At 41.6% G+C, this 24464-nt stretch overlaps 1 protein-coding gene across 1 annotated transcript in view; it reads left to right on the forward strand.

Moving 5' to 3' along the window:
• The first annotated feature begins 4022 nt into the window (after positions 1 to 4022).
• LOC121685425 (CUB and sushi domain-containing protein 1-like) overlaps positions 4023 to 24464 on the forward strand; it is a 295334-nt gene continuing 274892 nt past the window's right edge. The window contains exon 1 of the mRNA XM_042065939.1: positions 4023 to 4246. Coding sequence (XP_041921873.1) covers positions 4180 to 4246 — 67 coding nt within the window. The 5' untranslated portion in view covers positions 4023 to 4179. The remainder of the gene's footprint in view (positions 4247 to 24464) is intronic.

Genomic DNA, 24464 nt, shown 5'->3' on the forward strand with positions numbered 1-24464 from the left:
TTTCCTTTTCTTCCTGCAGACTGTGAGGTGAAGCTTTGCATGCCTCACTGATCTTAACTAATGTTATCAGAACTCCATGATTCGAATGCAATAGACACACACACACACACACACACACACACACACACACACACAGAGTACCATCAAAAATCTCAACTGAACACTTTTTATTTTAGTTTTTTTATAAATGCATGCAAAATTAACACAATTAAGGGGCCCAGTTAAGACATATCACATAACCCGTGAGAGACCCCGATCACCCCCCCACCAGTGCACACCAGTGCGTGTGTGTGTCTGTGTGTTGTGTGTGTGTGTGTGTTGTGGGGTAAGGGTGGCTTTGGGTTTTGCCTACCCCTCTTTTATATTGGAGAGCACCCCTGTCATTACCCTGGTGCGTTCTGCGAGCTGTGTACAGTAATAAGAATGCTTGTCTTCAGGTCCTTCATTTTGACAGTCAATCATTACTCATCCAGTCAAGAATTGTACTGGCTGATTCCCCCATGACATCTTTGTTCTAGAATGAAGGGTATTTGCTCTCCACCCATGCAACAGTGATATCTCATGTAGTTTCTGTGTATCTATCAGCTGGTTTTAAAACATCACTGAAGATGATTCAGGATGGGTTATCTGATATGTCCCAAAATAAAACACCATTATCAACCTTATTCTGACAGATAACTAAAGGATGAGCTTAAAATAAATGGCTAAGGAGAAATAAATCTTCCTATCATGTAATCCTCATGGGGTTTGTAGAAGTGTACCCAGGTCTGGTCTTGACAGTCATTTTCTCATAAGAGTACTCCATCTCATTCAAATGATTGTCTTTGTTGTCTACTATCTTAATGTAGTGTGGCATATTATCAAACCTAGGTGTTTTCAGCTTTAAATTCAGTCTGTGACTAAATGGTATTTTGACCGAATGAATGGATTTGCTTACCAAATGCATGTTTTGCCAAGCACACAGACCTGCCCATTTCCTTCTGTTTGAGTTTGACCTTAAACAACCTGCACTCTAAAAATGAATGTGTTGAAAACAACACAATGTGTGTTGTTTTTAACACATCTCTGTGTCCAGATAGGGACAACACACTTGTTTTAAGAGTGTGCTCAATGTCCTTGCAATGAATGTGATGTTTTGCAACAGTGACAGCATTCTCCTCATGCTTAAGAACTAAATAATAGCTATTCAGTTTGACTATTGGCTTGGGCCATTTTGTTCTGCGATGAAACATGCACACACTTTCAAAACAAAAAGTGTCCATGCACCACACAATGCAAACTCATGCTATTACTGTATACCTTTTGATCGAGGCGACCTGATATGTTTTGTTTTTTTCCGAGGTGCCCCCTCACTGGGACACTCCACCTGTTTGTTCCTACAGGGTGGTGCCTGGTAATGCGAGGGGAGGGCAGATGGAGTCTTATCCAGTTGCCACCTGCAGAATCAGCAGGAGTTGTTGTTTGAAGATGCAATGTGATTTCCACTCACAGCACCACAGAGCCGCGTGTCCACATTTGCTGTCAGGTATTAAGGTAATGACCTAAACATTCCTCTGTTGGGTGAGGCCAAAACCTTTCTGTCATCACACTGAGATAAAACAAACTATGGTGTGAGCAAAGACTCTCCGAGTTAGATTATATGCATCTGATGTTAAAGGTGAACTAGCTCTCTCTTTTCTTTCTTTCTTTTTTGTGTGTGGTATATCTCATTTTAGCAGTTTGGGATCCAAAGTGTTGACCTCACAACAGAGATGGGAAAAAACATTGTAAATTGTGTACAGAGCCACACAGCTGGCTGAATGTTGTCAAAGTTTTTGTGTACAATTAGTGCCAGCGTTGTTTTCTTTCCTTAGTCAGAAACACTGGGATTCGGTTTACATAATTCTCAAATCCAATCAAGCAAAGCAAACAGCAAAACCTCACCTAAGACAGAATAGATATGGTTGTTATCTGAGCTGATTAAACTTGTATAAACCCTTTAAGTATAAACCCTTTAGATCTGTTTTGTTTTTGCTAACTTGAAATACATACATGCCAAATTCTGGTAATGGACTAGTCTTCAAAGATTTAAAAGATGGTACCTTTATGTTGCAGCAACTTGCATCAGGTCAGGTTTCCATCTAGCTCAATAATTTTAGCAAAACATGTGTTGTTTGTTTTGACTGAACCCACTGATCCTGACTTTCATTTAATGATTGTATGGTATAGCATGTCTGCAGTCTTAGAAATGGAGTGATGCATCCCCTTAAATCAACCACCCTATCTGTTTCTGAGTAGCTCCCCAAAAGGATCAAGGAAATGTTCATGAATCTGACAACACAGTCACTTGGTAAACCTGTTAAATTCCCTAACAAATCAAATTCACAGTCTAAATACAGAGAAGATAAAGGAGGTGAAAGGAGTCTTAAAATGCCTACAAATCTTATTTGGCCGTTTGGGATGGAGATCAGTGATGTGAATGCTACTACTAATATAAAACAGTGGTAGTTCTTAGCCATGTTCATTTTGTCAAAGTAGCCCTTGGAGGAAAAAAAGTAGGAGACCCCTGCCTTACAGGAATGGAATGTTCCGTGAAACTCTCTTGAAAGTGTTTTCTTGATGTAACCTGTTATCCTTTGTGTAGAGTCTAAAGGTTTTTACCGTTTTTTACACAACCTCCCTTGACCCTGAATGATTAGTCAAGTAAGGATTTACTCAGGAAAACTTTCTTTTCCTCAAAAAAAAAAGGGGGAGTCTGACAGAATAGAGCAACTCTCACTCACACTCACACACAACACACACACACACACACACACACACACACACACACACACACACACACACACACACACGCACAAACAAACACACAAATTGAGGTTCTCTGAATGATCAGTCAGACAGTTCATTGTTAGAAGTGAAGTGCAGTATGTTTCCAGTTTGGGTGTGCATCTCTTGGACTATGCATTGGATGCCCATATTCCACATCAAATAAAAGGCAAACTGTGTAGCTGTCATGCATTTTTTTTAGCCTACTGTGTAGCTGTTCCGGATAATGGCAAACCTCCACTGGTTGTAGTCTAGTGTCAGAAGATGCTATGTGTCATAACAGGATTCATTCTTTTTTATGCAGGACTACTATAGCCAACTCTTCGCTTACATGTATAATCTACTTTTCACTAGATGGCAGCATAGCCTCGCATTAACTCGGGGCTTCCATCGTCTCTTGGATTTCTGACATAATAGAACCAACACTATTTAATCTATTTTCCCCACGTACACTTGTGTGGATTATAGGGAAATTGACAGGTCCGTCATCAGTTTATACCCCTGCAGTTATATCGGACAGTCAAAATGACTAATTTAAACTGGCGTTAAAACTTAAATTAAAAGGGTATTTGCACTGAATGCGGCAGCTTAGAGGTGTGGTAAACTACGCGGAGACAGCAACAAATTGGAGATTTACTTTGATATGTCATTGTAATTTAGTTGTTCACTGGTACCAGTATGAGAATAATAAACTATTACTCCATATTGGAACGGAGACGGTCAGCTAAAACCGTAATGAAGAAAAAAAACTTGGCGTTGGCGCAAATGATCCCACCTTGCAAATCCAACCATGGGAGTTTCACAGAGGCATTTGAATCAAACGAAACAAATGGTCATTCACAGTTTTGATATCTATTTTTTTCCAATTATGACATTTTTCGTCTATTCATTTGGAATGGCAATATTGGGGTACCAATATATTATACGTAGGAGATAACCTTATATGCCATATCAAAAATTAATCGTATTAATTAAAATTACGGCAGCAGATAAGGCTATGTAATGTTCCCAGCGTGATGTGAGGAGACTAGAATCGAAGTTGCAGTGCTGGTGCACGGACGGCTTTACATTTCCCCTGTATCATAAATGATGGTTGAGTCCAGCTCCTTCCGCTGGGTACACACACAGCCTCTTCTCTCCTCTGCTATCTCCAACACATTCTGTTTCTCTCCTTGGACCGAGGAAACCTCTTTGGGTCACAGCGCTACAATCTCTCATCTCTGCAGTGGCCCTTGCTGATGATATGAGAGCTAATATAGGCGAATCCCTGCACCATAGGCGTCAGATCTTCCTGCCAAAGCTGGATCTCTATGCATTTTTGTGATCCTTGAAAATAAAACACTGAACCGGTGGCTGCGTGGAATACCAGCGGACATGACTGCGATGGGGAAATTTAAGCATATCCTGCTTATTTTCGCAGGTCTGATCACCGCAGCTAACGGTAAGTTCAGCGTTTGTAATAAGCGGGTTTGACGTCTTTATCCTTTCAGAGAATGCAAGTTTGTGTCAGGTGTACTGGGGCTGGTGATGAGTGCAAACGTGAGTCGGAATGGCCAGTAATTGTATTTCCATATCATACTTTCACAAAACTTGGACATTTTAGGTGTCCTGGGGATTTTGAATAATGATTATTAATGTGTATGTTGACACCTTTACGAAATGGAGAGTGATACGTGCCTCAATTTTGGATAATTTCAATGAACTAAAACATACGCATATGAAATCTGGATGTCTGACTCATTCCTGATACATTTTTCTAAAAACCTTGACGTCGTCAGTGGGCTACATAATTGCGCACACTATGTTATCCATGTTGCGGGTTATTATCTTATTTTGCTAGGTTATATCGAAGCTATATTGAAGACTTGTGAAATATTTGATTGTATAATGAGATGACATAAGTTGTGTTGGTGTCAGTGAAAAAAGCGTGGGTCCAAATGCCATCTTCTCGCACATGACAATTCCCAGACGCAGATTGATTCAGCTGAATGACATGGTTCAGTTCGCCATGGGAACGGAATGGTTGCATGAAGTCATCTATTAGGCTACATGACCATCTTGCCAAAACTTTATATAGCCTACTGCAATTGTCCCAAAAAGTAAGTTCCCCCAAAAGAGGTTTCAGTTCGAAAGTATTTCCTTGTTGTTAGTGAGCTGTTTTGCTTCATGGCATCAGCTGCTGTACCGTCACAATCCAATTCGCTTTTGGCTTGGTGGGCCCGCACAATGATTTAATTCAGTATTTGAATGGGTTTCTAATGATAGTCGGGTTGGAATGGGCCTATAAGCATTATCATTTATTCTTTTTCTTTTCAAAGAGTGAAAATAAATCGTTGGCATCCTGCATCTAGGCTACATACCCACAGTTGATTAAACTTACTTTATTTATAGTATCAGTGAGAGATCTGAACGACCTGCAAAGGTTATAGGTTGCTTGTGCACATGGGTGTAAACTGTGTGTTATCTGTGGAATTAAAATATTTTATATAATGTAAAAATAGCCTTTGAAAGGGTCAACTATCTATTGTCTTCCATTGCATGAGTTTGCATTAGCGCAGACTTTCCTAGCACTATCATAAAAATATAACTTGTAGGCCTGAGCAGATCATGTGTGCTGTTCTGTTTCTCTGTTCTCAAGACCCACAGATACCCTGATGATAAGCAACAATTGTTAGACCCAACTGGACACATATGCACAGTCCATGATATTCCATACAAAATAGAAGCCTGTTTTAGCACTTTTATTGACTATTTGCAGCATCACACCGACCACACACTACTGAATAAGAACCTGGCTAATTCCCGTTGTATCCGATACAAGTCCAGTAGCCTGTTAACAGACACGAGCAGCCTACCCTGTAGTCTACGCACCCACGGGATGATGGATGCAAACTACGAGGTCAGGATTACACGACGCATAGCAGGACTTTTCGAAGTGTTTAAGATTACCCTCTCAACCACCTCCATTATCCCACTGTTGGTCTCAACGGCTTATTTGAATGAATAGCTCGTACGGCCAAGCACTTTTTCGACCACTTCGTGTGCCTGTCTGTGAGCCGCTATTCAAAGGCTAGACTCTGTATTTTCATTATGCTCGACGTTTTAAAGGACACGCTTTTCAAAGGCATTAGTGATGCTGTGGGCATTTCGACTGGTTTCCAAGCTTGTGAAAGAATCATTAGTTTTGTCACAGCTGTGCCATCGGAGTTAATGACGATGACTGCTGCTATTCCTTGTTCAAAGGCATGTGGTGAGTTTGAGAGGGGCAGGCATTAATTAATCCGGTGTTATCTGGCGTGATTGTTGAAAGGGGTTTGTTTTAAATACACCTTTCTGACAGGTATAGATAATCAGTGTTTGACTTAGACCGTCAGAAAGGGTCAAGAGGGAGAACCGAATGTTCCATGATCAGATTACAGGTAACACTGTTATGAAAACATGAATTATGGTGGAATTCAATGAACGTTTACAGACCATTAGATTGTGGTACAATTTAGTGGCCAAATGCTTCAGTGGAATTCTACTTCAAGGCATTTCAAAGGAGGAGTAAAGCTGATTAATGAACATAAATCAGAGCATGGGAATATATCTGATGGAACAGGCCACAAACATGGTGACAATTAGGTAATACCAACGCTTTTGCCAAACAAGACATCATGAATCTATCAGAGCAGAAGCCTTGCATGCAAATGTGACATTCAGGAACTTAAGGGGGTGGTAATTCAGCTGAGGCCTGGCCAGAAGCAGTGTTTACGGAAACATAGCACTTCATATCGAATATGAAGGAGGTTGATATGATGAACATACAATGATACACACATACAGGTGTGTGTACAATAATTTGTAGGTAAAATTATTGTGAAATCATTATTCACATAATTTATGGAACAGTTCTTATTTTTGTGCATGATGCTTTCAAATAAATAATAATACATTTAACAAGGCAATAAGCCTACAGTTATATGAAAATACATAGTCAGGAATGGTAAATCTGTAATCACAATTATCATAGGCCTATAATAATAATAATAATAATAATAATAATAATAATAATAATAACAACAACACTAATCACCATTCTCCTCCTCCTCCTCCTCACCATCATCTGTGTCTATAGAATTGTGAGTGAACCAGCCTCCTAGCATTTATAGGCCACAAATAGGAGTGAAAGGCATGCAGATTCTGTGACACCAAGCAGAACCAAACTAAGCTGGGGTTGCTTGAGTGAAAAGAACTGAAGTAAGCAGATAACTGTTTGCATAGAGAAATCTGATATGGCCTCTGCTTTCTGGCTGCTATTTCAAAGAGATGCATGTCAAACCATTAGAGCCTCCCTCTCCCACCCCATTGCCTTCCTGACACTGGGCCATGGCTGAATAAATGAAAATGCATGTTATCAACACCAACACACAACAACACAAGTGCTGTTTGTGTGGTGACAAAGCATTGTGTTTTTTCCACTCTGCCTGTCTCCTGCACCTTTGACATTTCTGCCAGCATGTAACTTATTTTATCTTTAAAGTTATATGTGGTGGTCATCCAGCTGACTCACACACAGTTGAAAACATCCTATATAAACTCTGACAGTCTGCTCCACCTTCGAATGGTGTGTCAGTATGGTTTGTCTTTGTCTTCAAAGTTTGTGCTTAAAGTGGATCATCCAGTCGAATTGGAAAACATACTGTATTACAATCCCCTCTATTTTGCATGCTTGTGTCCCTTTGTTTAGTCTCCAGTGTTGTCTGATGATGGTCATTCACTTGAGTTGCTTCAGCTCTACAGCTGATGACCCATTTAAAACATGCTTATAAGAACCCCACTCATAAATATATAACCGATTAAACCATTTGCATTTCAAAGCAGACAGAGTCAGCAGAAATCAAGTTGCTTTTTCATCCATTAATGTGATTTTAAGGTTATGGAGATCACGAGCAGAATAGCAGGAAGACTAAGTGGCTTGCAATTCAGAAAATATGCATTTTAATTAGGCTGTAGGTTGGCATCGTGTGAGTTCCAATGTTAATTTGGCCTCCCATTTTTTCCCCTTGCTTCCACATCCACATTTGACAGGCTTTGTCACAATTAAGTGAAAAGTAGAATAAGGGTATACCATATATGTAAACATTTATGTAAACAACTACTGCTTCTGTGGAAAACAGGAATATACATTGCACATTTTAGTTTCTTTTGGCTAACATGACTAACACTCAGATACTGCTTGATGCTGTGATCGACAAATTCATACAGTAAATCACAGTGTACTGTTGAGGGTGTTTGGAATCAGAGTCCTTCCATCTGTGCACCATTTATATGGTTTGATGAAGTGATATTGTGCCTCCAGACGTGCAGCAAAACCAGTGAACACAGCTGTATTCTCTGGTTGGCATTCATTTTTAATGTCTTTAAATGGATAGCTGTTTCTTGAACCAGCACAGGAGCTTTCAAACAGCCATGCTACAAACTCACCTCATTGCTCCTTCATAGTGTGGGAATGTTGTACTGTGCAAACAAGCCTCTTTTTTGTACCAGTGCTGGCAAATGTGTTGGTAACCAGGCCATTAAGATTTCATGATGTATAATTTCTTTGTCTGAATGGCAGCCGTCTGATGTTCAAATATAGGTTTGAGTAGAGAGAGAAAAGCTTACTGTCGGCAGACACTGAGTGTTGAACATATTTGGACATATAATTTAATGTGTCATACATCTGCTGAATCAGAGCGACCAGTTTAGACACGTTGCCATGGTTTTACCTTTGAAAGATGTGAAACTAGTGACTGTTGGAAGCCATTAACTTACCCCAGCAGAAGACAAACAAATGTCTAACTGCTGGGAGCAAATGAAAAGTACTAGAATACTAATAGAGTTTCACATCAGCAGGCCACTTTCATTCAATAAATACTGTAGCAGATCATAGTATTTTAGCCCTTCTCATTATTTCAATGACAGATCTATAGAAGGATATATCCCTAAATGCCGCTATACTGTATTTTGATGTTTATTTTATATGTGATATTACAGAACAATTAGTGCAGTTTTACATTAACACTGATTTGAACAAAAAGTAAGCAACTTCATATGTTATTGTATAATGGGCCATTATAATCTATGGATATTTCCATGAAGTATGTCAGTTCAGTTATTCCTTTATGTGCACTGAGCCATAGCCTCCCGGTTACAGGTTCTGACATTTCAATACAAACCTGAGCCCATCTAAACAGGAGAACTTGTTTGCCCAGCCGGATTGAGAATCTTTCCGACATCTGCAAAAGCGCTAAATGGTTGACTAAACAAGTCTTTGTGCACCCAGGTGTTGGCAGTACACATAGCCAGCAAAGTATTGAATAAATTATCTGGCAGATGTAAGAGTAACCTGTTTTGGGGGACCTTCGGGGGCTTTTAGCAATATGACCATGATAAGGTTTGCAGGAGGCACTCCTTTGCTCCCACTTAATCCCTTGAACTGGCAGTCTTAGCACTCTACAAGCTTTACATATATTCTGCTCATGCAGTATATTACCAATGCAATTTGACCCACAAAACTGGTGCAGACGATGCCAGGAAGCAATGGAAGATTTACCCTTAAAATGGAGGACACCCTCAGCAAGTGCCTGTCAGGGCGTTTGGAGAGGGATGGGTGGTGATAAGGATTGGTAATTATCTCGGAAGGCATCACGGAGCCACACTAATTTGGTGTGTTTTGTATTTGTCAGTCAGAGAGGAGCTCAGCTGAGTTAGCACGCTCCCGTCTTCCTGCCTTTTTTGCAGCTATACCACACACACATACCAGGCAGGCAGGCAGGCACGCACATACATACGTGCACACACACATACACTCTCACACACACACACACCCACACACACACACACACACACACACACACACACACACACACACACACACCACAGCACACATGGCATCCAGTGGCACTTTGCTTAGAGGATATATCAGCTTCTTTTTTAAGATTGGTCAAATGCTTGCAATGCATGCTTGGAAACAAAGCACAGAGGCACAAAGTAGGGCTCAGGCCGCTGAAGCATCTTACAATACAAGGGAATGGACCACAACTTTATGTTCATCCCCGCTCAGATGCATTGACAGTAATTGGTGCCACAGATCTGAGGGCAGAGAAACTAAAGGGAAAAAAGATTCAGGGAAAGTCTTACATAACACTTCATGTAAATGCCAGCAACCTGATCAAAACTCTCCAAAGGCCAAGAGATTGCCAAAAATAGGGGTAGGAGCTGCTAGGATTCTGACATTTACCTTCTGAGGCAGGATTTGCTGGACAGTTACAACATTTCTCCACGCTCTAAACTTTAGTGCGTTGCATTTGGCCCCCTTAGATATATCACAGTCAAGCTGCTGACTGAGAGCCTTCACTATGAAATGAAGACTTATTGGTGTGGAACAAGCATGCCAAAGATGAAAGCATCTTAATCATCTTAATTGGAAGTTGCACCAGTCATTTCAGAAATAGCTTTTCTGTGTTTGTGCTTGTGTGTATGAGATAATGTGTGTGCGTGTGTGTGTGTGTGTGTGTGTGTGTGTGTGTGTGTGTGTGTGTGTTGGAGGCTTACATAATCTTTGAGTATTTTTGTGGAGTCAGATGCTAATACTATAAATATGATCCAATAGACCTCTCAAGTTCGCCTACAAAAAAGCTGCCATCTTTGACATCCGGTATCTGGCGATTTTTCCTATGGGAAAATTACATGGGGATTTTGAATTATCGCACCTGTTAAACTCTCGCGGGGATGAAAATGTCTGAAATGCAGACGTTTTCCTGAACACACTTTTGTCCTCTGCCTTCGAGTGGATACTTTGATCTCCGGTACGTGAAGGCGGCACACTTAGATTTTTGCTACCCCAGAGCTAACTTGCAATGCAACATGCCATAGGTAGTTAGCTTCAATTAACAACCGGATCTCCTTATATGGGCAAATATGGCCGTTTTGGTTCTTTTTTGCAGGCAAACTTCAGAGGTCTATATTGGTTAACCATGTAGCAGGGAAACACTAGTCTAGTCTTCATCAGACTTTGTTGTTGGGGTCATATCAGAAGAACTAAATGTGAAGAGACATAGGCGTATTTGCAACATGCAGCATGTGAGACATGTTGCCAGATTTTTCCATTTTTGCCAGTCAGCGGCTGCTTGCTTGTTCTCTTTAGGGCATTCATGTCAAAAGTTTAAGTGAGTGTTGAAAACATTATCGCTGAGCTTGTTCCCTGTTTTCTAAATCTCCCCTGAATGGAGATATTTAGACCAAAATGATATCTAAAAACCGCCTATCTTATTTGAATGACTATTTAGTGTCAAAGGATAGGTCAAAATTGACCACTGGTGTGGATTAAGATAAGAACTGTTTTTCATCATATGAGCTTAACACTGTGACATTTACACAAGAAGGGGAAATAGAAGGATTGCATGATACAGATCTTTTGTTAAGACACATGAAAAAAAACATGTAATCAGGAACTACAGTAAACAGTTTTGTTATATTTTGTTATGGGGCGAATGTATTTTTCTGACATCATATGTAACTGGGACGTAGCTTTAACAAAACAAAAACATTCCACTGGGAAAGACAAGGAACAACATAACATCCATTTGAATGCACTGGTACTTTAAAGACAAGACGTGACGAAGCTGGCCACTTTCCTCTTGCACAACAGATCAAGGCAGCGCAAGATTTAGTAGTCAGCACAGCCAATTTGTGCCACTGCGCACTCCGCGGGCCGCGGCGGGAGTGGCGAATGATGTGAGGAAACTAAACGGATTGGGGTTGAGGAGAGACTGTGAACTCGCGGAATTGCACGGCTGAGAAAGTGCCGGTTGAGAAACTTAAAAAGTGACGAGAGACTCTGAAATAGCTTCCTCCCTTGTTTTGGGTCAAGTTTAGGGTGGAGGTAGGGTCACCATGTAATTTTTAAGGCGAGGAAAACAATGAGGTCTTCTGTCTCCCTGTGCCCACCCAGTTGCCTTTTTTGTGTTTTTTTTGTTGAAAAATGTCTCACAGAATTCTTCAGTGCTCGTAGGAAAATATGTTTAGGGCACTTTCAGTGGTAATACTCTTTAACCATATTCTTTAAATGTATATTCACAAGGTGAATAATTATTATTAAATATTACTACACAACTCTTCACAAGGCAAGTAGAACGCTCCATTGACTTAAATGGGATTTCCCAAAGTTCTAGCGGTCATTATTTCTGAGGAAAGGACCTCTGAAAAAAATAATGACCGCTGTCAATGGCAACGGAGTTTGTGCTTCTAATTCAGGTATTTCATATCACTACGCAAGGACTGGAACTTCATTCAAAAGCAGACGGTTGATCAGCTGTGTTCTAAGTTTGATTCAAGCTCAGCGTGTTGTTGCGAACTATTTGTTTCTCAGCTAATGCCACGATGAACAGTAACAAAAAGGCTAGGCTATGTAGGCTAAAGTCATCGTGGGGAGTTTATTATTTTGTTTTGGCAAGTAGCCGTGTAATAAGCAGGATAATGTATAGAACACCGGTCATTATTGGGAAAATAAGTCCCTTCAGGGCGGAACAAGACCCCTCCGCTGCGCGTCAAGGTCCGGTTCGCCCGGCGTTCGGCATTATGACCGGCGTTCTATACATTATCCCTTATGTATGTCCTAGTACATGAGTCACTTAAATGAATGCTGAAAATGCTGGGCATTTTTCTTTAATTAATATTTCTTTCAAAGTCGAAAAAAAATCTGAGATGCCACACAAGTCGTGACTGATTATTGCAGCCATATGCGTATAGAACTGCATTCTATGGAGAGTGCAGTAACTTTAAATATAAGCACCACTGATCGTCTTGGAGGCAGAGTGATGCGAGACTGGCTCTCTGTATGATGGATGAAAGGGGGGGGGGCAGTGATGAATTTTGAAGGACTCCACAGCCTGCTGTAGAGCAGAGTGACAAACCCGGACAAAGCCTTGACGTGTATGTGTCTGTGGTGGCACAGATGGTATGGTAAGCTAGTGACTAACAAAGCCATAAGGCCGGCAACGCAACTCCACAGCTGTGCTACATTTGGTCAGTGTTTTAGAGTGTGAGGACAGTTTTCAGCTGAGTTACTTTCTGTGCTAAGTCATGTAGCATAAACCGTGACTCTGTCAAGTGGAGCTTGTCATTTGCATTTGGCAGGGGTAGGGCACGGTCCATTTGAATGTGAGAGAACGTTGGTCTTCTCTATCTTTCGACATGAGCTTATTTCAAAGTCTGAGCTTGTGTGGATTGAGTATGTATTGATGCAGTTGTGTGTAAATGCTTCCACTGTTGAATGCACATTACTATCAAAGAAAGGCAGCGGAATATTTCAGATTGTTATGTAGCCTATATTTTGTGTGATTATCTGAGCATACAGCTTACACCTCAGGCTCTGGTTGTCCAGCCATGTAATTAAGTATTTCATTTAGTTTGGATTGAGATAGATGCAATCTAAATGTTCATGTCTGCTATTTAAATCTCTCATGTGTAAACACACTTTATGAAGCATGTGTGACAGTTGTGGTGCAGTGTATGTCCAAACACATCAGCCTGTAGTAATCCATCCACATAATTAAGTATTTGATTTAGATTTCATTGAGACAGATGCCATATCAGGGCTCATCTCCTCTAAACAGACAGTAGAACTATGCAAACCAGTCATATTTAAATGCACTTCACGAAGCATATGTTGCGGTTGTGGCGGATCATGAAATATACAGTAGCCTACATTGTCTTTACCACAGCAACAGAATGAAATGTTTATGCTACAGCGTTCCTGTGTGAAGCTCGAACCTTCTGTGCTGTGAAGGTGAAGAGGCCTTGGAGTGCAATGGAGAGACGCTTCCGTGGCTTTTAGTGGCTCTGTGGAGGGCCACTGTGTGTCATATGTCCTTTGATACATTCACGTCATTCACCATGACTCCATCAAAATGGCAAAAGCTTGCATGTAGCTCTTTCAGTGCATTTGAAGGGAGGCAGGAAATGAATGGATAATGAAGGATGAAAGCACAAAGAAAGAGGTGCATTAGTCTCTCTCATACTCATATTTGAGTTTAACAGTGACGTTTTCACAGTACTGCAGTACCACGAATCCAGTCTTTACTAATGACTGCCAATAAATATAACGTTGTTTTTATTATTAATTTTTTATTTGAATCTGATAATTTGTGCTGTGACCTCCATGGGAGAGGAGACCCCTTCTTGAGTGTGGTGCTATTGGATGCTTCTTTGTTGTGATTGTGAACATGTGTGGCCGTGTCTGTCTCCATTTCTTCTCACAATCTACTGACAGTCAAGCATCATTGTAGTGAGAGGCCCTTCCCATTTGATCTGCTACCCTACTGTGTGCTGTTGAGTCATGACTGGCAGTAGCTGTGATTCCTTCACGTCCTTCGGAAAACGCTCAGAATTAGCACCTAACACCCCTTGTGATCACCATGGGTAACCACCTATGTGATTGTGATGCTGTAGGCCTATGATTAGACAGGCCTGTGACACGCATACCAGTGTGAGCTATCATACTTCAGCCCTGACATTGTCACAAACACAAACTAATAGCATGGAGTCCCCCTGAACACCCCCCCCCCCCCCCCCTCAGATCCACCATTTCGTGTTTGTGCTCTCTGTCTGCTTCTTCTGTCAGGGCTGACATTTTGAGGGATTGCATCATCCACTGAACGACTGCTGTCACTCAGTAGCTGGGCCTACTAGAAATTGTCACCATGAAGGATTATGTGGATGAAGGCATTGTAATATAGTATGATGCACCACTTTGTTGAAGCACTGTGTAATTAGACTGGTCAGTAGTCTGCATGTCATTCTTTGACTGAGGTTATGGTATGTGAATGTTTATTAGAGCTTGTCAGTGTGATTGTTTTGGGCAAAGCAGAGAGGAATGGTTCAATAAATGGTTGAATGGTTGAGTATGGTTGATGTTCATCTGATGTTTAGGTGATCTTGTGATGTTCATCTTAACAGCATAACAGATACTACTGACGGCAGGTGAATATTTTTTATTTTGTCTGAGGTGATGTCAAAATTAACAGATGTGTGAGCCTTTGCTGAGGTTCAGGATGTTCAGGATGTTATACCTGTGTTCTGTAAGTTAAAGGTACACTATGCAAGATTTTCACCATAATACAAAGCTAATATGATGGTAAACAAACTTGTAATAGGGGGAATCGTTTACCTAGGATAGCCGTAGCGAGTCGCTAACGCATACCTGTCAACATTTAGCTTTAAAAAAAGCTTTTTTTTTTGGTGGGGGGTCAGTGTTTATACCGGATCTGTGTTTGCATATTTAATACGTTTCATACACGTGTTTCAGCACTGCATTTCGGTCGTTGCTTTTACCTTACCATTATTACTTTACGCATGCCAGTTATGTATCCACCAGCTGCCTGCCTGCAGCCTACTTCCAAAACTCCAAAGCTGCTTGCTGTCAAATTTGGTTCCGAGGGCACAAGTTCAGTGTATCAACAACACTCAATACCAGTTTATGTGATGTGTTTGTGTTAATCAATTAAATTCCCAACAATTTCACAACAGCTAGTTCTGGAATAGGCCATTCAACTAACCCGCTTGCTTACGACGAGACTCAGGCTGCGCAGTCGGCACCCGCTTCCTTATTTGGGTTTTGGGTTGCCAGGTTTTAGCCTATGACAAAACGGTTGAAATTGAAACTAAGTGATCGTGTATGTGTAGGGTGTATTTCATACACAATCTGGCAACCTGAATGGATCAATGATTTTAAAATGAAGTTTGATGGCCATGCAAATTACGGGAGTTTTCCGGGAGAAATAACAAAACAGGAGGGTGCTGGGAGATGACCTTGAAATACGGAGAAACCCGGAAAAAATGGGAGTGTTGACAGGTATGCGCTAACAAGAGAACCAGTCATGCAACTTCAAGAATAGTTGACTCGAAGAGAATCGTGAAACATTACCTTGTCATTAGATATAGCTCTTTGGAGATGGCTTTGCCTCTTGTTAATCCTTCGCCTTCACAACTAAAGCATTTTCATTGTGTACAGGGGGGATAAGTCACGAGAAGTAGGCTATTTACAATGACAGAGTAAAATATAAATATATCTCGACTCTACTGTATGGGGAGCTCTACAGTCGCCAAAAATACCTGAAACTGCATAGTATACCTTTAACTTTAAAAACTACATAGAATGAATGACCTTTTTCCCCTTGTTCTCTGATGTTAACATAAAAGGAATGCTTTGGTCTATCAAAAAACATGCACAGATGCTATTTTACAAGCATATATACAACCGTATAAATTGGCTGGGGAATAAACGGCCCATTTTAGCAGATATCTAGTGCCCTTCATGCTTATCTGGCACCCACATGAATAAATACGTGAGCTTTATGCTTTATGCTTTATGCTTTATGCCTTGTAGCCAATGGCTGCTCACAACAGGCTCCAGAAACTTCTACTTGAATCTCCAACTCAAAGTGGTAATGTAATGTGTCGAAGGATGGTTCGCATCACAGTCTGTGTTTGGCATCACACTCTTTGTTCAGATTGGCCCATTATAAGCGGTATACTATTGTGAATATCTGCATGATGTGAACATTGTATGTTGTTGTCTACTTTGTAATATACCGGTAGGCTAGATACTTTATATCGCCAGTTTCTATCAGTTTCTTTTAGATACACTGACTTACTTTATCATTATAATCACAGGATGAGTCAGCTAAACAGCTGTTGACCTTTTAGGTGATAGTTAAACTTATTTCTGTTGTGGTGTGAAATATACATCTCTCAATTATCATTAAAGCCAAGATCAAGAAGTGAGAAAAATAACATCTCTGTTGCTAGGTGATGTGAACAAAGGTTGTGCTGTAAGAAAGGAAAAGGTAAAGGCAGGGGATTGGATTACGGCATGGTTAAGGGATGCTGACTCTGGAACCATCCAAACCGATCCACAAACATGGCTACAAATATGGCTACTCGCATCATTCAGAGTTTCAACACAGAGACACCATTTATCCCACAAGGCACAAGAACAACACAACGGCAGAAGGTTTAGAAGCTGAATCACCTGACCCACCAAACCTGTCCAGTTTGCTTTCTCTTTTTTTTCCCTCCCCTAAACGCGTGGTACAGTCTAAATCCATGTCCTGAAAGCGAGAGGTCACGCTGATTGTGTTGTCAGATTGTGGGAAATGAACAGCGCCGAGTCCTTAAACCTTTACCCTCGCGTTTCACAGCACACAGCACTTCAGCCCATAGAGCGGCACCGGCAGTGGCAGCGGCAGCAAAGCCGAGATTGTGTTCACCAGATTCTAATGAGCTGCCACTGCGGAATTGATGGTTTAACACTGGCAATTTCTAAATTAAATTCACCGCTGCATGTAAATCGTCACGGCATAAAATATAAAGTGTGAGCTGGCTTATTACAAATGGCTGTGGCACGATTTTGGCCAAAAGATTGGCTGTCATTTGTTATAACACCACCGGTTTCCAGGAGCTATAGGGTAATGATAAATGGCTTTTGTGCAGAAATGTTATCATCTATTCTTGCCATCTTCTGATTCCCCTGGCTCATAATTAAACTAAGAAAGAAACAGGGATTGCTTTGTATTCATGGTCATATAGGAGAATAATGCCCTATTGTTGCAGAGCCACAAATGTTTGAAAGTCCAAACTGTTCAACCAAAAAGATGTTAAAAAGATGAGTATGGTGCTATTTATTTTTTGTGGTAATGCCTCCTCTTGGTTGATCAGCTAGAAGAAAAACAAGAAATCTTCCATCTCATTACAGGAAAATGGAGATCAACCGTGAACCATCCTCTGGTATTGTGTGTGTGTGTGTGTGTGTGTGTGTGTGTGTGTGTGTGTGTGTGTGTATGTGTGAGAGTGTGTGGCGTTTACAGCTGGGAGTTTTCAATTCACTATTTTGTCAGTATTTATGGAGTTTGGATTTTGGATCATGATCTGAAATCTCTTATCACTTCCTCCCGGTCAAAACAGAACTCTGGTCAAGTGCTTGTTTGTCCCCCCCCCCTTTGATAGCTGGATTACTTTCCTCCTACGAGGGCCAGTATGTAGAGCGCTGTTATTTTCATGCAAATAACTCTAGTCAGTGTGTGGATCCTGCACATCAGATCACTCGAGGGGTGTTGCACATTAAGATGTGTTTGACAGCCTTGTTTCGAACGTAATTGGGCTCATCTCACTGTAAATTACAGAAGATGTTCTATTTTCAGCCCGCGTGGCACCCGTCACTCGTCGACGGAGAGAGCCTATCCGGTTCGTCTCGGTTTGCCTCTCAGCAGTGTATTACATGTGTGTGAAAAGGTAAATGAAATCAAAAGAACAATATGAAATCTCTCTGTGATGACTCAACCAGTTTAGGAGAGTAAGAGGCCGGGTGGGGGCTCTTGGTGCTTGCATACGGGAATGGATATAGTATAGTGTTCAGTTAATCTCCTTGAAAATGACTAATCCCATTATGGCCGCGCAGGCTTCGTATCTTTGGGATGGTGGCCTTAGGGTGTTAGGCTGTGCACACGTTTATGGTTGATGAGTGCAACAAGATCTGCTGGGCTGAGGGGGGCAACTCTCTCTCTCTCTCTCTCTTCCCCCCTTTCTCTCCCTCTCTCTCTCTCTCCCCACACACTCTCACTCTCTCTTAATCTCTTTATCTCTCTCTCTCTCTCTCTCTCTCTATCTGCATCTCCTCGAGGGAGTGCTGTCATTTTTACTGTAGTACAGATGACCTCTGAAGAAGGTTCTTGGAAGAAAGTCATCAGTAACACCCCTCAGAAGCCGCAGCCCTGAAATCGGGGCATCTTATCACTTATTTCCCCCTCAAACGTGGAAATTATTCCACTTGACAGTTGATTAAAAGCTGAATTAGAGGCATTAGTTGTGTACAGGAGAAAAGAGAGGGAGACAGAGAGAAAAATAGCAAAGTATATGAGCCACGACCTGAGGGATGACTGTCATGCATAATCTCTGTTAAGGTAAATGATCATGATCTGTAACATGGCAGCTACATCGCAAAAGCTATCATGCTGTGCCTTAGGGCCCCACCATGTAATATGCAGCTAACTGAAAATATCTATCACTTTGAATACCAGCATTTAGCGTAGCACCAGAATTTATGGTTCAGTTAACTGATTCCATGTTGATAAAAAATGAATCCCAAAACAATCAAAAGGATGTTCAAGTAGGCATGAAGGATGGCGAAATGCATTGGTCCCTATCGAATCCTGTTACCTCCAAGAGTAGAGCAGAATATAGTCCATATAACAGCACAGTGATGAGTAGCATAAAATAATGTAATGCATTTACCCAGCAGTACAATATAGCCACCTGAAGTTGAACAATTTAATCAATAGCACTATTTCATAGCTGGGAGCTTTCCATCTAAACCCTGTTAATTTTGTTTCATTAATCTTTTTGCACAGTTTAGTGTAAAAGAGATTTTAACTCAAAGCACTACACATTCTGGATAGTAGGTCCTCAGTGTTACTCTGCAGTTTGTGTTGTTTGTAATCAAACATATTTGGTTAAATAAGGGACTATTTATATTTACCACTGTGGTTAAAGTGTTGGTGTGGTGAAAGCAGGCCTGCTGCGAGGGGTTGCCTTTTGTGCAACATTTTGATAATTACATGATAGCATGCATCTAAGTGTGGGTTTGGAATGACCTAGAACACATACTTAATTAAACTGCTCCTTAAGAGTCGGGTGGGATTAAATAGAGGGAAGCAATTTATTATTTTTTTTTTGCCATCAGCAATGTGTGAAGTGTTAGCTTTGGTGATGGAATTCAAAATGGCTGTGTTGATTGCAACTTCCTTTTTCAAAGAGCTCAATACGGATTTTTTTGTAAAGTCACGCTGTGCTTATTGATCTTTTGCATGTATCATGTATATTTGTGCAATATTCTGTGATGTGCAGTAGGCTACATTTTGCATGAATCAGTGAAGCTGCTACAACAAGGCCACTAAAACTCCCTTCTGTATCTCCCTGAGAAACCCGTGGAATGCCCCCCCCCGATCCCATCTGAATTTCGTGCACTGCCAGAAAACATGCCATGAAAATCAAATCATACTCCGAGCAAACCAAAACACGCTTAGTCTAAAACGTTCATTGTTTAGTCTAATTCAATGTAATCCCAAATAAATCTGGGCTCATCAAACACGCTGACAGCCAGCGCTACAGCCACAGCGTTTCGGTGGCCACGGCCACCCTGGGGTTGATTGTGCAATCGTGCAAAAGTCAGACCCCTTGGGTCCGAGCTATCTGGTGTTAAATAAGCACAGGCTGGTGCTGGAATGCCCCCACTGAGCTTTGAGCAACGCTCTCATTTGCTTGCAGAGTATCCCTCTCTTAAGCTCCGTAATGCATTTAGTGCTGTGCTTCTTCACTCTCTTCGCTATTATTTTTGATCGAGTAAGTGCCCCAGGTGATTGATATGTCTCCAAGTTTTATTGTTATGCTGGCATGTCCACCACAACGCCTCGGCTGTCCTAATATGAATCCTGCTGGACAGCCTACTACCCTCCAGACAAGTTGCAATTTCATAATTGCTTGTCTTGGTCTTCAATTTAGAAGGAATCCTCTTCTGGGTTGATTTTTTTTACTTTTGTGCATCCCAATGAGAGGAGCCACACGTTTCTGGATACTGTAAACATAAGCTGTGAGCAGTGTTTGCCTTGATGCCCATTTAACAGATTTACAGAGATGACATTCAAAATAGGCTTGTCTGCACGCAGGACAGACACTGCCTCTCGAATGAAAGCAGCACCCGAAAGCACAATCTTGCATGAAGTTAATTTTCTTTTTGCACGCGCAGTCTACCGAGCACAGTAATGGGAACAAATTTTAAATTCTTGGACTCTGATAAAAGTGCCAAGTCAATGGATAGTGGTAATAAATCCTTTCTTCTCCTAGTAATGGGGTGTCAGGCTATAACCCTGGAGATATGCTTCCATGCGCACCCATTGTGTTACTCTGTAGTCACTGGTGTTTGAACACTGATGTGGCCAATCGCAATGTGCCATCTTAGCATGTTTGTGGCAGGAGTCATGGCTGCTGGCTAAATTGGAATATTTTCACTAAATCTGTGTACCGACACATAGGTTAAGACTAGAATAATAGAGGTCTTTGAACAGGCTTCAGTGCTTTTTTGCATTCAAAATGACAGTGGAAAAAGTAAACAACAATGTACTTGATAACATAGCACACTCAGAAAGAGTCTGACAGGTTCCTTATGCCATGTCTCCTGCTCTTTCAAGGCATCATGCTCAGTGTGATTGAAAATGTCGCTTGCAAGAAACACAGAAACTTTATGGTATTCTGTCATTTTTTTCAAGGTGCACTCTGTGATGCCTGTCAGAAAAAAGTGAGTTCTCTGACATTAATAGTCATGAATAGACATAACACGTTGTGGCAGCTATTATTTCTTATTTACCACCTTGTCACTGGAATGACATACGTAAGGATGATGTCAGCAGTTGCTCATTTACGTGATAGTCCTTGTTTCATTCCCAGGGACTCACCGCTGTCTCTGTGCTTTCTGCAGAAGGACCACACTCCTCAAAGCTGATGCAGCCACAGTTTTGAAAGGAATAAGAAAACGTGTAAACCTTCTCAAAATGATTCACCTGCCATACACACACACACACACACACACACACACACACACACACACACACACACACACACACACACACACACACACACACACAAACACACACACACACACACATATATATATATATATATATATTTACATGTGGAAAATAAACAATGGTTATTCATGGAGAGAAATCCATTAGGCTCTGTGATGGGGCACTGGGACAATTTTCCAGCTAAGCTGACATGAAATACATTCTGTTTGCTCGTCAGCGGTGCTGGCATTGCCTGGTTGTCAGATCACTGACTGACAGGCCTTAGCACAGATCGCTCTGGCAGTTCACCTCTGCGATGCCTCCTCCCGCTCTCTGCCTGCTCTTGCCAGTGGATCAGTGTCACTCCGCTTCTCTCCTCACACCCTGAGGTGGAAAAATGCTGTTTTCTTTCTTTCGCCTCCCCTCTCTCTCTCTCTCTCTCTCTCTCTCCTCTCTCTACCTCTTAATATTTCTCTCTCTCTCTCCCTCTCTCTCTCTCTCTCTCTCTCCTCTCTCTACCTCTTAATATTTCTCTCTCTCTCTCCCTCTCTCTCTCTCTCTCTCTTTCTCTCTCTCTCTTCCCTGCCATTGCAGTTGAATGCCGCTGAAGTGCTGCTCTGGCTGTAAGCCTCGCTTAATTGGGCAGACCACCGCTTCTCAAGGCTCGTCCGCCTGCCGCTACTCGGCTGGCCGCAGCCAGTGTGGTGCGAGAGCCCGCTGCTGCAATCCGAAAGTTAACGGACCCGCCGCAGCTCGCGTCTGACAGCAGTTTTCGGGCCGCGCCACTGGATGCCGACTCTAGAAACCGAACAAGCACGCAGGAGCCGTTTATTCTAACGCCTGTCACCCTAAATAATCCTGCCTCCTGGAGCTCGTTAGCACTCTCGGCTCTTCTTTTTTTGTATGTGTCTGTTTTAGACACATGACGACGCTACACTGCCAAACTAACACGTGTGTTGTGGCGTGTTTTTAAGGAAGGCCTTTTCAATTCACATGATTGCCACGATATTGACACAAACTATTTAATGCTACAATTTGCAGTAGAATTGATTTTAATTAGGTAGGAATTACTCATTCTGGTATGCATATTTAAATATATTTGTTCAGAGGATTTTAACATGACAATGCAGATGGTTTTCTGAATTAACCATTGCACCATTATCCATTCCCTCGACGCCTGGCATCATCAAGCTGCTCTGGCGAAAGGGAACGCAACAGGTAGATTAAATGTGGATTTTATTCCCCTCAAATTTATGAAATGTTTTACAGATTACTTATTAATGTCATAGCAGCTATGCATCTGCTCAATCTCTTTAATTATGTTGACGTTTCTCACTGTAATACACACATCGGATTAGGGGGTCGTGACTCTTGCCCCTGGCAATCTGAGCGACTGATGGTACAAGATGTTGGAACACGTAGGAGGTCTTTTTTTTAACATTTTTTATATTATTTTTTTGGGCTTTTTATGCCTTTAATGACAGGACAGTGGAGAGTGACAGGAAGCGAATGGGAGAGAGAGTAGGACCACGGGGCAGGAATCGAACCCAGGTCGCCAGCGTACGGTCCAGGTGCCCCAGCCAGTTGTGCCACAGCTGGGGCCAGGAGGTCTTTAAAGGAGTGAAAGTGAACCAGGAAAGCCAAGACGATGAAAATAAAATATTTATCCCATCAATGACATGACACATCAAATATGGAGGTAACATCACAAGGCTAAATCAAAGGGAGATCTGATGCTACCCCTGACCTTTAAATTACTTACCGCTCACGAGTCAAACAGATACCAACAAAAAAGGGGAACCAAAGTCGATTTACTCGGACTACAAGGGTGTTAACAGCTAATGATAGAGCACCATTGTTGATTTGAGAGCCCAAAAATGGCTCATTTGAAACGAAGGCATGGCAGCCCATATAAAAGCCGAGTGTAGAAAATGAAAATGGTGCTTGGAGTCAGACACTGACAGGCCCAGTCACATAAAAGGAGACGAAGAATAAAAGGGAATTTTAAAAGAACTATAAGCAAGCAGTTATACCAGTGGCAGTGGTGGGTGTGTGTTGGGTTAGACGGATCTGACATATTTTTCATCTTGAAATACACTCTTTGGCAGAGACGGGGTCAAGGTCCCCCCTTGCCCCCCTCTGTCTTTTTGGCAGAGTAAATCATATATGTTCAAATTCAAATACTCTAAAGTACCCATGGGTTTGTTTTTTTGTACTTTTTTTAAGTGAAAAAGATGTCTTTTGTCCCGTCTGGATATGATTGGGAGGGATGTATGACGACACTTCTCTTTAAAGGGAATATGTAAAACCCAACATGTCTTCAGGATTGCCCATCTTTTAATATTCACCAAGTGAATTCCCATACAAGAGATGATAACTGCATGCCTCAATACTGGAAATTATATATATACCGTATATATATATATTAAGGACAGGTCTTCATTGATCTATTTATCTATCTATCTATCTATCTATCTATCTGGCTATCTGGCTCTTGCTGTTTATCCAAGCATTCATTCTCCTATCGGTTATCCAACAAAGGACATTACTTACCAAATGCCCCTGGGTGCAAGTATGCTTTGGCAGATCAAGTATTGTGGTGAGTTAACCCAAGTTTTCTCCCAGTCCTCCGCCTGAGTGTGTGGGATGCCTTCTGTCTATACATCAGTGTTTACGCAGCAAATTCACCAAATGACTGCAAGTAAAAATGATCATGCGTGCAGGGTGTGAAGGCAGCTATTCTTAGGCTGGAGCGCTAGCAGCTAACGGTGTTGAGCATTGGGAGGTGATTACAGGCAGGCTGATTTCCTTTCTCCTCTTTGAACGGCTGTGTAGGTGTACATGGTTTCCTTGCTTAGAGAGGATGAGGTGGAAGAAACCAATCTGGAGGAGCTGGAGATAAATCCACATATATGTATGTCTCCAGATAAAGGACATCTGTGTTTCCCCTCTCATCTGTCGCTGCCCGTGCTTCTCCCCTCTATCGCTTCCTGCTTTTCCTTCCTGCTCTGGCACACC

The sequence above is a fragment of the Alosa sapidissima genome, chromosome 16, assembly GCF_018492685.1.
Source record: "Alosa sapidissima isolate fAloSap1 chromosome 16, fAloSap1.pri, whole genome shotgun sequence".
Lineage (NCBI taxonomy): Eukaryota > Metazoa > Chordata > Actinopteri > Clupeiformes > Clupeidae > Alosa > Alosa sapidissima.